Genomic DNA, 14133 nt, shown 5'->3' with positions numbered 1-14133 from the left:
ATTGTTACAACAGTCCTTTTTATTTATTTCAACTTCTGCCATAATGTCCACTATATATAGTTTCTTTTTTTTACATACCAACCTGCATTGTTGAGTGCTCTGCAACCTTGGACGGGGTTTGTACCACTGCACACTTGTTGCCGTGACCATTAGGGAAAAGCTCTTTATTTGTGAGTTTGCTTTTTTATTCTCGTTTGCACATTGTTTACTGATAAATGCAATATTGCACTATTGGAGGTTTTACCTTTTTCTGCCATTGCATATTCACTGGATAATTCACTGGAGATATCCATATAATATACACATCCACAAGTGGGAACTATAGTGTTTTACACTGACACTACTAGAGTTTGCAATAAGCTCCTTAACATTTGTGCACTAAATTATATGTCACTCACCCTTTTTGAATAAACTACACCATTTGTTTTTTTCCTTTTTCTTCTTTTTTTTTACATTTGTGTTTTATTTGTATTTGCACACAATGTATACAACAGGACCATTATATGGTTAAGATAAATTGAAAGTATGAATTAGTACTGAGCATGGGTATGAGCATTAGACAGTGTATGAAATAATAAGAAAAATATAAAGAAAAAACGGCAAATAAACTTCAACAGTGATATTCGTATCTATCGCTACAAAATAGTGTCACTGAAGAAAAATCATATATATATATATATATTTGTATGTGGCTTTTGTACTCTCTGTGCTCTATCTGATAGATGAACCTTGGATTTCAAAATTTCAGCAAGGAAGGGATCCGGACCCAGTATTCCCAAGTCTAGATCATCACTGTGATGCTGTGTATCCCGAAGTCACGGTATCGGCTTGTCTGTCTCTTTGGGGTTAATGGTCTTCCTAGTTGAGGAAAGTGCTTTCACTTGCGGTTTGGCTAATAGGCCCAAGCTCTGTAGAAAGGGTTCAGGATTTTCAGACAAAGTGAGAGCTATGGGTCAGGTTCCAGATGTTGCAGAGAGGGAACTGCCCAGCAGTATTTCACTGAGCTGTCCCTCAGCTTCCTTGCTATTGGTGCCAGCCTCTTCCTTTCTGCCAGTACTGCAAATGGAACATCACTGTTTAGCACCAGTGTGGTGCCTTCAAATTGTATGGTCCTGATTGCCCTTGATCGAGACATAATCGCGGTTCTTACTGTGATGTCTCTCGTGAGTGCAGTGGTGTCTCTGGGGACACTGCTGGGTGCTGCGGCAAATTTTACTGAAGTTATTTGTGGGGGGGTCTGTGGAGCCCTTGACTCCCATAGAGGCAATCAGGTTTATTGTGAACCTCAGCAGCTGCTCTCCCTCTATAGACTCTGGGATGCCACGGATTCATTCATTCCGGCGTCTATACCATGTTTCTAATAAGGTCACTGCATGGTGCAGCTGTTGAACCTGTGCGTTGAGTCTTTCAATTTGGCTTCTGGCTGCTTGTATTTGGCTATCTCTTGTGGCTTCTCTTGCCTCCACCTCATTCACCTTTTGATGTATGACATCCATTTCGGTTTGTGCCTCCAGCAGATCTACTTCCCAGAACTTCCTTAGGTCTGTTAGTAGACCTTTAGTGGATGGGGGCGAGTCTTCATCCAACTCAGAGGTTTGGGAAGCCCCTCCAGGTGCAGGTGAGGGAATAGATTCTTCTCCCTCCTGGGAGTCATCGGAGGTCTCTGGGTCATCGTGAGCTTCAGGCGCCATCTTAGCCGGCAGGCACGGTGCGGGCCTCTCAAACTAAGGCCTGGCATCTTGGACACAGGGTATTTCTGGACGCTGGTTCTTTTTAATTTTTTCATCCTGTCATCTGGGGGGTAGTGGGAAGTATAAGCTTCGTGGGCTCAGATTTTTGCAGCATTTGGCTCTGCCCTAACAGAGCTCCACAGAAAGAAGTCTGGTGCAGTTCTCAGTTGATCACACCCCTCTCTTTTCTTAATTTCTTTTTTAATTGCATGTAACTATTGATGAACATTTAAGCTACCAAGACCATCTAATGAAAATGTGAACTTTATTTTCTTAAATACTCTGTAAGATATCCCCATAGATGTGACATTTTCTCTCTATATAAGGCACAACTTGCTTGTGTAGTGTTTTTCTTATGTATTGCATAGCAATTCCTCCAGTGTTTGCTGCCTCAGTTACTTCTGTTGTTGATCTTCTAGCACTGATCCTGCCTATATTTTCCGTGGTTGTACTAGGTCACTATGACTAATTGTAGCTAACACAGTAAATACAACATTATTGTAAACTATCCAATAAAGGTATAGTTAAATGGCATATTACATATTAATGAACAACATAAATAGAGTCAAAGGATACCATATGGAACTATGTTCAGTTGATTCATTGGAGAGCAAAAAACAAGTCACAAGAGAGTGCTGAGAATGGACATCAGCTCAATCAGCCTGCCCTTTGGTGGGTCCCAGGTCAGTCCTCAAGCTGGTTTTAGCTCATCTTGTGCCATTACAGAGAGAACCAGGCCATGCATCTCGGATTGATTCCACCCACATGGGCAGAACAGATCCAAAATACACAAGAGATACAGCAACCCCAGTTGATTCGTTGGTCTTTAGGAACAGGTGAGGATCCCGTGGTCAAGCCCAGTAGCTCTGTCTGCGTGTTGTATGTTGCTATCTTTCCTTTCTCAGTTGTGGACTTGCCCTGGGTTGTGATAGGAAGGAGTACTGGCTTGTAGGGTAGTCCATGAGAGGTCTGGCAATAGTTGGATACTGCTATTTCGAAAATGAGTCCATATTTTGTACGTGTCTGAGTATATCCTCTCTCTGTGAATAATAACAAAGCCTTCATCTGATGTCTGTTGAGGCTTCCCATGGTGCCCTCCTAGGTTTTAAGGCACAATGCACTCTGTCCAGGTGAACTGTAGTGTCTGTAGTTCTTTATTTAGTGTTTGTGCAATTTTCTGTAGGTCTTTGGACCTGTCCAGTGGTTAAGCTGTTTCTTCTCCCTGTTATTGATATCCTCAAAAACTGTGTAATTGCATGATATGTGATATTTGTTCCTGGATCTGGTTTTGGAGATGGTGTAAGTTATCATAAACATTGATAGGCCCTTGACAAAGGCGCACACGAGGCTGCACCGAAATGCACATCAGGTTTCTCTGCCTTTTGATTTATTTTGGTATGAGCATGTTAATTCACAAATAGTTTTAACACAAATTTAAGCATGATTATTTATCTCTTAACTCATTAACCTATCTAGCTAGACTAACAGGAAGGTAGGCTTTTTCTCTATACACCTATCATATTCATCCTATCACTTTATAATGAATCTTAGAACACATTAAGTATGATGTAAATGTCTGCATAACCTATGTATGTGATTTTGTAACCCCATCATAAGAGCAAATTGATACTTTTAATCACAATCAGGAATAAGGATAGGAACATTGTTTGACGAAAGTAACCTTGTCACTGGCTTTTGGAGGGGTCTGTTTGCCAGCCTCCGACCTTGTGACCATGGCCCATGTGTGCTATCCTATTGAAAAAACACCAATTGTGCCTCTTGGATTTAGAACAGGCTCTGTTCATGCAATTGGGACTATATGGTTTGTTTATCGAACAGCCGCACGCACCAGAGACCACCCTGGAGCTTGTTAAGCTTAATTGATACATGAGGAAAGAACAACGCTGGGAGGAAATGGACTAAGTCCATCCACCAGAGTTGTGGTGGTTATAGGATACAGTGGGGCATAACCCCTGGAGATATGAAAAGAAAGTAGGACTAGTGGTTGGCAGAGTGGCAACAAACTACCGCACAAAAAGACCTTATATCCTTATATTATATGAAAGGCTGTTCTGCAATTACCCTATAGGGGAAACCTTGTATGCAGGTGGCCAGAGAAAACAAACAAAAAACTCTTTAATGGTCCCACTTGGGGAAAATTAATTAAACATACAAATATATAGATTAAAAATTAGGACCTAGTGGGGTAGAATCATGACTAATCCAGAGAACTATGTTTCCAAAGCAAATAACTGTGGGTTTATCTATGGCTCAAAATGTGCCAAGAGTTGTAACAGTTTACTTGTACCACAGAAAACAAGATACAATTAATGTATCCAAATTGCAAATTACGAATCAAATGGTTCCTAGAGGTGCCTTGACTGATATCCCTTGCATCAAGCACTTATCTAGGCTGGACCAAATTAAGGTGTATAAGGTATCAAAAACAAAAGTAACTTTGACTCCACTGGCTTAAACTATGCCAATCGTGGTAGCAGATTACTTGTACATAAAACAAAAAAAACCCATACCGAATATGCAATAAAGTGCTTCAGATTTGGGTAATGAGAGGAATAGTTCCTATAGATGCCAGCAATTTATATCCCGTGCGTTGAAGCACATATTGGATTTGTGGCCAAAATAGAAGCAGTTCCTCGTTGCCAGAAAAACAGCGTTGTGCAAAATATGTAACAGGATGCCTAAACAGCTATGTGAGATTTGGGGGTAGGAGTCCCTAGCATCCTGTTCATATAGACAACGATCTTTGGCAATGCTCAGGATCATGAAGTGTTGATTAGTCAAACCCCAAAATTGTCCCAAAACAAAATTTTAAAATTTAGAAAATCATCCGCTCTGTGTGGGTAGCTCAACGCGCGTTTCGGCGATACAAGTCGCCTTTGTCAAGAGCCCTTTTAATCTATATATTTGTATGTTTAATTAATTTTTTCTCCCCAAGTGGGACCATTAAAGAGTTTTTTGTTTGTTTTCTCTGGCCACCTGCATACAAGGTTTCCCCTATAGGGTAATTGCAGAACAGCCTTTCATATAATATAAGGATATAAGGTCTTTTTGTGCGGTAGTTTGTTGCCACTCTGCCAACCACTAGTCCTACTTTCTTTTTAATTGATACATGGTTGCCATTTCCACCTCTGTGGTCTAAGTGTTCGTCAGGGTGGCCGCAATTACTATGGACGACCAAGAGGTGGCGGCCATCTTGTTTGTATCAACGAAAACCACAAATAGACTTCAGGGGGACTTAGCTGCGAATGCCATGGAACTATTTTTGGCTATGGGACCATGCCTGCGGTTGGTAAAAACTATGACTTCCAAAAAATTTCTGAACCCCTGAACTGATCTTGGTGATTTTTTTTTATGTTGGTCACACAGATCAGGGTTTTGTGTATTTTTAGGGTACTTTTGGGGTGTTTTAAAAAAAGTATGTTTTTTCTGTGCTTGGAGGTAATTGGATTAGAATTAGTACAGTTACTGATCTAATTATCTCCCAAGCAGGGAGGAGGGATTGTATGTTTGTTATGGTAGTGTTGGGCATTTAATCACTGTTCTTATTGGTCTGTGTCTTTGTGTCACAGCCCCCCTTGCATGGGAACTTGCATAAAAGGTCAGTGTGGCTACTATTAAAAAATAATGCTTTACCCCTTCATGAAGTCTTGGCTCATGTTTGGGGGATTGGAGAACTATATACACTCTGGGGATTGCTATATCACAGTACTCCCCTGAGTATAATCACTAGCTCTTCTAAGAGCTGTTCCTGCTACGCTCTCTGAACTAAGAGAGGTCTACCCACTGGAAGCTGGATCCTGGTCTTGGGTCCAGGGTGGGTGGAGGACGCTGAAGCCAAGCTTCTGCAATTTGTGGGATTTATGATGGCTATGGTGTTCCAGTATGGTGCTTATGGTGCTCACAAGTACTAGGAAGCAGTGATTGACGGAGGTACCCGGTCGGGGTGCAGGTAGTTCATTGCACATTGTAACACAATTTATAAAGATCTGTTAAGCACGCTCACTGTTGAGCAAATACTAGACTTTTTTAGCAATATATTTGGGAGTATATCAACAATATTGCTAAAAATAGGCTTAGTCAATACATAAATTTTTTGCAATTTTAAGCATAGAGCTGATTCTCCAATATACTTCCTAAATTATTTAATTGGTGGTTAGGTTTAGTAGTAGTCTTATAAGGCTAGTCTCACAGTAATTAATATCATTTTGGTATTTGATTTATTCTGATGGAAATCCTCTCCAGTCTGTTTTATATAGGAGTCTTTCCTACATTTCACACAACAATCCTCTTTAATAATTCCAGCTTGCACCTATCCTTGTAACAAGGTAAAGTGCCTATTTTTTCTAACTTTATAATAAAGGTGAGGCTTTGAGACACCCCTGGAATCTCTAACTGGTGTACAGGTTCTGGGTAATTTGTTGATACTGGTCCCTGCATTAGTGTTTGTTTTATTTTATTTTTTTTTATCACAAACTTTGTCCCTTTCCTCTTCTAGTGCCTGGTGCCAACGTGGTGAATGTTCTTAGCTAGGCTATCCATGTTGTCTTGAAAAAAAAAAAAGTATTCAGCTTCACCAGCCATGGATTGATTGTAGGTCATATTTGGAAGGTAAGTTTTTAATTCATGTCCATGATGTTAGGTTCTTTAGATGTGGTTGTAATATCCAAATCTGCAGGACTCTGAGGAGGCAAACCCGACAATGGGGGCAGTGAGGCTGCCAGCCATAAATCAGTTTTACTTTGTCAAAATGGGGGTTGGCTTATATATTTTTTTGTTCACCACCACCACCAGAAATTCTACCATAAATTCATATAATATTGCCTCTATCTGCACAGAGAGATAAATCACAGGGTATTCATCCTTTGCACTCACCCCAAAAAATCCCCTACTTTTTTTTTAATGAGCACCTGATTTTCTTTTTGTTATCTTCTTGTATTTTAAAGTATAGGTTTCCTTATTTTAAGGAACATTCTCCTGTGTAGTAATATGTCAAATGTATTTAAATATACATAAACAGCAGTTGTTTGAACTATTTGAAGGTCATAATTTTGTTTGGCTAGTTCTGCAATGTTTAAGAATTTGCAATATGTTACTTAATGAGACACATACTGTGGCGAAACCAACCTCGCCACTGGGCCCTGGAGAAGCCTGTTTGCCCGCCTCCTACCTGCTGACTATGGCCCCTGGGTTATTTGGGGCATATTGTATTTTATTGTGCGACTGCTGGCCCTTTAAGCACAGGGAATGGTATTTTATTGTACTGCTGCTGGCCCTTTAAGAACTGTCTGGGGACATATTGAGACTTTGGGTAACAATACCCTTTAAGACTATGGCCCCTGAAAACGTATGGACTTTTATTGGGTGTGTATGGCCCTTTAAGAACCGTCTGGGGACATCTTGTAACTTTGGTGAACAATGTCCCTTTAAGACTATGTCCCCAGACCTGTAAAATAACTTGCCCTGGCTCTCTCCCACTTGGTTCAGTAAATAGGGCTTACTGAACCAAGTACCACACAGGCGGACCACCCAGAAGTTAAAGTATGCAGGCAATTTACCTCCCAGGCTGTGAGGTTACTGCAGGTTAATTGCACGTGGCGGCGGCCATCTTTGTCAGCGGTCAGCGGTGTATGCTAAAGATTCTGTGGAACTAAAATCGGCTACACATTTTACCGAACACCGCTGACCCTTACCTTCTCCTACACTTCGTTTTTCAGCTCCAGAGACTAAGTCTCGTTCGAAATGGGACTTAGTCGTTTTTCGGCATGAAATTGACCGACCGCACAGCCCAAATCTATGGAACTGTTTTGGGCAGGAAATTGTGCTTGCGGTCGGTCATAAAGGGACCTCCGGCTAACTTTTGATCCACTGGAGGGATTTGTCTGATTTTTGGAAGGCTTTATGTTTAAAGTGTGCTGATTCTAAATATGTAGTTTTAGTTAGGAAGATTGGATGTATGGATTTAAAGTTATAGCACATGTATAAAAACTGTAGTTTTCCTGGCTGTATAATTATGTTAACTGGTTATCTGAGGGGAGGGGATGTGTGGGTTGTACCATCTATCTGATCTATTTTATGCCTCCCCCTGGGTGTGGCCTGTATGTGTACAATTGTAATAAAAGCCAGGCTGGATGTGCCAGTCGAGAGTTCCTGTTTTACCCTCAAAGTGAAGTGTCGTCTCATTATTGGGGGAAGGATTTATTGCATGCTGTTCCAGTTGACTGCTAGGAGGGTAAGTTTATTCGTATGGTTCCTATTCAACGGTCTACAGCGTTCCTATGCTTGAGAGGATTTATACGCTTCTCTGATTCGGTGATTGTGGTGTCTGCCAGAGTGCTTGGAGTCCTCAGGAAGCGCTAGGAGCATCCTTTAACGGAGGTACCCAGTCGGGGTGCCAGGTGATCCGTTACACATACCTCCCAACATTTCAAATGGACAAACATAGAATCTTTCATTTGAGAGTGTGGATGGCAGTGTGATCAGTGGCGGGACTGTTCTGAGAAATGTTAGGTGTCTTGCTATTAATTTCTGCAACTAAAATGAAATTTAGAACAATAACAATGAATCTTATCTAGAAATTGATTTCCAACCACATTTATTGCAGTTTATAGACACATTACTGTAAGTACATTACACTGAGACACATTAACAATGCATAGCTCCTATAAAAGAGGGGCATTAGGATAGAAAAAAGGGATTTTAACCCCAAAAAGGGACTGTTACTTCTAAATAGGGAAACTTTGGAGGTATACACTAAGCACAGTAACTTCTACAGTGTGCTGTAGTGGTTATAGTGTGAGAAGTCTCCTAGCACTATTCCATGGTAAGCTGTCACACCATTTATGAACAGTTTGACACTTACCTATCTCTTTCTTGCATCTCTTCCAGCCGGCACAGATTTGCTACAATGGATGTTCATCCGATCATATTAGTATAACAATACTTACCAAACTTTATTCGGTGCCATGTCAGTGGCAAACCATTATTAAATTATTGCTGTGGTGGTTATGATGCTTACAGTGTATCTTTAATAGGAGTTTCTTGTCAATGTATCTCAATTCTTACCTGTTTTTTTCTCTGCTGTCCGGATGATATGCCCATTGCACTTCCAGAGCTGCAATGTAATATGTCCATGTGAAAGGTATTTGTTTTCCACGAGATCGCACTTGTATAGTGGATGGATCATCTGTCAACTCAAAGATTGTTGACTGGTAATATTCATCTTCCTCATCTTCTTCATCATAGACATATGACAAAAACATCTGCTTTACAGGTTCGTCTGCACAATCTTTTACCTTAAACTGAGCTGCCATTCTGCCTGGAAAACACATATTGCTAATATTTATATATTATTATGATACAAATAAAATGTATACTCACAGGATTATGCAAGGCAAAAATTAATTTGGAATAAATAGCTCTACAATAAAATGAATAAACAAATACATATATATAATTTAAATGACATAGTTACATAGTCATGTAGGCCGAAAAGAGAAATGTGTCCATCCTCACATTTGTTTTTTGCTGTTGATCCAAAAAATGTTGATGCGTGGGCTACTGGAACATATATATATATACAAGAAGCAAAAACCTAGACCTGCTTGAATGTTACTACACCAGCAGATCCAATTAGAGGGGCTACATGAAATGTATGTGGGAGCTATGGGTGAATAAGAGACTATCATCCACTATAAAACCAAAACAGCTGGTTATACAACTTTTGAACATCATCAAGAGGAAGCTACTAGATTTAGACAGATTGCAGAAAATATTAACCACGCACCATGAGGAGGAAGTAATTCCCATACCCACATCCATACCTGCAGAAATTCTTCTGAATTCCTGCCCCAAGATGGCATAACAGATAAGAAAAATGATGCTAGAAAAGCTAGCTGTCAGGTACCCTGCCTCCACGCCAGTCGTGGTGGCCTTGCTTACCCCGTCACCACGAGCGACGCCATCTGGTCCCTGTCCGTAACGTGCGACTGTCCTCGCCGCTGTGCTCCAGACTGACAGTGTTTCTGATGCTGCGACAATCCATTTTTGCATAGTACGACCATTCTAAGGAGCGGTATTTGCTATTCTATGTGTTATGTCCCGTCTGTGTGCTTAGGTTTCCCTAGGGATCATGACACTAGCAGTCTTTGACCAGTGGACAAGACTAGCAAAGAACAGTGGAAAACTGCCACCAGACAGCAAGTTAGCTGCAGTTAATGACACATCGTCCACAATCACAACCTGCACCATCACAGTTAGCTGCCTGGAGTGTCCCTTTAAGTTGTATTTTTATTTTTTGTTTTATGCCCTGTTTTGTGTGCCCTGGAAGTATTAAATAAAGTAGACACTATATGTGTACATACATCTCATTCATCATTTAGGAGCGCACACAATTTATGTATATTTTTTCTGTTTAATGTTTCTGATTAAGTTGTTCTTTTAAGTGTGGAGCAGCCCAGTTTAATTAATTTATTCTGTTGATTACCAGTTTTTATGTTTACTAAAAAGGGTGCTCCACATTCTCCATCCCCCTGCTTTCTCAAACTTTATCATTATAATAATAACAACGCAATAGCCACCTTTTTCTGTTACTCTCCTTGAAACTATTATGTTTAACACAGATTATGAAAGTGCTGTAGTATTTCCGTATTTTATCTCTTAATGCCTCTGGTATTAATAAGCTTATGATATTTCATTTATCTGTGTGATAATCATAATCCTAACCGTAGCAATACTGTAAGAAGGACTTTCTCTGCTGATGTCATCATAAAAAAATCCCCTGCTGATTTCAGAAATCCTAATGCTAATCCTACTAATCCTAATCCCTAATCCTTTAAAGGGAAACTCCAGTGCCAGGAAAACAATCCATTTCCTGGCACTGCAGGTACCCTCTCCCTCCCACCTCCCATCCCAGGTAGCTGAAGGGGTGAAAACCCCTTCAGGTCACTTACCTGAGACCCCGCCGATGTCCCTCGGAGGTGGTTTTCGGGTCGGTGTCGCTCCTCCCAGTAATCGCGTCAGCCGGTGGGCGAAACAGATCCCGCCCGCCGGCTGAGGAAACCTAATGCGCATGCATTTTTAATGCTTTCCTATGGGGAATTGAGCAAAGCTGGAGGTCCTCACACAGCGTGAGGATGTCCAGCGACGCTCTAGCAAAGAAAATCTTTGCTATAAACGCGGAAGTGCCCTCTAGTGGCTGTCTAGAAGATGTCTAGAAGACAGCCACTAGAGGTGGAGTTAACCCTGCAATGTAATTATTGCAGTTTATAAAAAACTGCAATAATTACAGTTGCAGGGTTAAGGGTAGTGGGAGTTGGCACCCAGACCATTCCAATGAGCAGAAGTGGTCTGGGTGCCTGGAGTGTCCCTTTAAGAGCTTCAAGCAGAGTATCAGACTATCTGGGTTCACCAATCCAGGTCCGAGCTGACAGAAGGGAGCTCCAGTTATCGAATGATGATATTTTGATTCAAGTATTGAGATTTTAATATTTTGAAAAATCACTTTAAAAGCTTATCAAAATATATGAAATAATTCGAAAAACCTGTCCATCAAAATTAACTTGAGGCCATAAATACCTGCATTACTTTCACTGCTTTGTTGCTCTAATAACTGTGGAATCAAATGTATACTCAAACACACAATATATGTATAATGTGTGTGTGTGTGTGTGTGTGTGTATATATGCATATACATACATATATACATACTAACAGAGAAAGGCCTCAGTGAGTTCTGAGTTTTTGTGAATATTTAAAAGATTACAAAAATGTCTAACCTCTCCACTTATTACATTAAGTCGAGTTGTTATTATTGTTTTTATTATTATTATTATTATTATTATTTTTATAAAGTGCCAACAAATGCTGTAAAATAAACTAACAGACAAGTATTTGCAATACAATGAGTTGGACACACAGAAACAGAGGGTGTTGAGGGAACTGCTCATATGAGCTGACATTCTAGAGAGAGTAAGGTAAGGTGACACAACAGTTAAGGGTATGTATTTCAAGTATAGAAAAAAAAGTAGGTAGCTAGGTTAGTTTCCAATGAAGGGTTAGTTTTTGGATGTGAGAACGGAAAGCTATTAACACTTTAATTGATGTGTGCATTCCTAAAGAAGTGAGTTTTCATTTTTTTTTTCAGGAATGGAGACTGGGAGAGTCTAACAGAGCAGGGAAAGAAGTTCCATAAGAACAGCCCAGCCATAGATATGTTTTGAAGGTGGGTGTCAGAGATGTGAGTACAAACAGAGGATAAATGCAGGTCTTTAGCAGAATGTAAGGACCTGGAAGAGATATACTGGTGTATTTGTGCGGATAGGTAGATAGGAGCAGATTTGTAAGCAAGAATCAGAATTGTAAATTGAGCCCTAAATCTTATGGGTTAGTGCCAGTGTAAGGACTGACAAAGGGGGAGGCATAGAGATGCGGACAGACTGGAAGATGTAATGGGCCAAGCTGACACTGCATAACCATTGAGTATTGGTTTGCAGTAGTCAAGGTGAGAGAGGATATCAGCATTGACCAGCACCTTCGCTGCATCCAGAATTACTTAGGGACGAATGCAAGCTAAGTTTTTGAGCTGAAAGCAGCAGGATTTGGTGTGTGACAGGGCATGAGGTGTGAAGAAGTAGTCAAAAAGAACACCTAGGCAGTGAGTCTGTGAGGTAGAGTTGATGGTAGGGCCATTGACTTGGAGGGAGATAAACTAGGGAGTAGCAACACTTGAGGGAGGAATTATGAGAAGTTCTGTTAAGTTTAAGGAAATGAGCAGCCATCCAGTTAAAAATAGCAAAGACGAGAATTAAGAGAGAAGGCAAGAGATCAGGAGACAACAGATTGATTGTCATCTACATAGAATTGATAATGGAAGCCAAATTAGTTTATTCGTTTTTCATAGGTGGAACTATAGATCAAGAACAGTAGGGGACAAAGGACAGAACCTTTGTGAACAGCAACAGATAGGGGCTGCAGAGAAGAGGAAGAACCAGAAAAAGAAACATTGAAAAGAGCACTGGGAGAGGTAGGAAGAGAACTAGGAAAGAGCAGAGTCACATAGACTGAGATAACGAAGGATGAGAATAAGTTTTGGATGATAAACTGTGTCGAAGGCAGCAGAAAGGTCAAGGAGAATTGTAGATTATACCAGCTTTAGTGTAACTATAATCTTAATTTTATTAATGACAGGAGGCAAATATTTGCTTAAGTCTCTCTTTACTAGAACTCCACAGCAGCACAGTAACATAGAGAAAAACAACCAATCGGAAAAAAGTAAGGAACCATAAAAGTCCCCTCCCAACCAACTACTTCCTCTATCAAGCTGCAACAAAACAATGAACAAATACAAACATAACCATATAGTAGTATCATAAGAATTTAAAGAAAGTCAGCCGATGACTCTCATCCAGAACCCGAAACGGGACAGTAGCTGAACAAATAAACTTTATCCAGAAGAAGGTCTTGAACGTGGATCTGTAGACGAACCTGTCAGGATTACAGTATGATTCAGCACGTAGAATGTAGAGGGCTGATGGGTAACGTATACCGGACCTTAGAATGGCCAAACTAACGTACCAAAGAATAGTCAGGAATAGCCGAGGTCAAGGGACTCAGAAAGAGACACAACAATAAAGAAAAGCCAGGGGTCAGGGATGCCAGAAAACAGGGAAGTCAAAATCAATGTCAAAGTCAAATCACCGGAATAACCAGAATCAATAACGCGCTCTCGGACAGCCACAAATGAAACCACGACAGGGCACTGAACAAGAGGAGAACTGGGCCTAAATACCCCGCCTATGGATCCGATTGGCTGTAACTGGCCTTTGACCACAAAGGCAGTTACCAGGTTCCTATTTGCACCTGGGTGACCAACAGACACATTGCTATGATATTTCATGATATTAACACCTTCATGATATTAACCCTTTCCCCCAGTGGAATGAATAGTTTGTCCTGAGGTTTACCGTAGGGCGCCTGAGACTGAGCCTCCATGATGGAGCCAAGCAGTGGAGAGGACAATGAAAGGACAGTGGACGCAATGATACATTCCGGGGGAATAATATGGGACGTTTCTTGCTCTAGTATAGCCTCAGTATCAAACTGCATGGAAAAGGCGTCGGCCTTGACATTTTAAGAACCAGGTCTATAAGTGATAAGAAAATTAAAGCGAGAAAGAAAGAGAGACCACCTAGCTTGTCTAGTAGAATCGCTTGGCATCTCCTATGTAAGCCAGGTTTTTGTGATCAGTAATGATCAAAAGGGGGTCCTTGGAACCCTCTAAAAGATGTCGACCACTCCTTGAGAGCTAGAATAATGGCCAACAATTCTCTATTGCTAATATCGTAATTGCGCTCAGCAGGAGACAACTTTCTAGAAAAGAAACCAC

At 40.7% G+C, this 14133-nt stretch overlaps 1 protein-coding gene across 1 annotated transcript in view; it reads right to left on the bottom strand.

Moving 5' to 3' along the window:
* Window positions 1-14133, bottom strand: part of F8 (coagulation factor VIII) — a 595138-nt gene that overhangs the window by 348633 nt on the left and 232372 nt on the right. Inside the window, exon 8 of the mRNA XM_063432427.1 lies at window positions 8814-9066. Within this exon, the coding sequence (XP_063288497.1) occupies window positions 8814-9066 (253 nt within the window). The remainder of the gene's footprint in view (window positions 1-8813; window positions 9067-14133) is intronic.

This window comes from Pelobates fuscus, chromosome 9 (genome assembly GCF_036172605.1).
Source record: "Pelobates fuscus isolate aPelFus1 chromosome 9, aPelFus1.pri, whole genome shotgun sequence".
Taxonomy (NCBI): Eukaryota; Metazoa; Chordata; class Amphibia; order Anura; family Pelobatidae; genus Pelobates; species Pelobates fuscus.
This window is presented reverse-complemented; position numbering and strand designations above follow the sequence as displayed.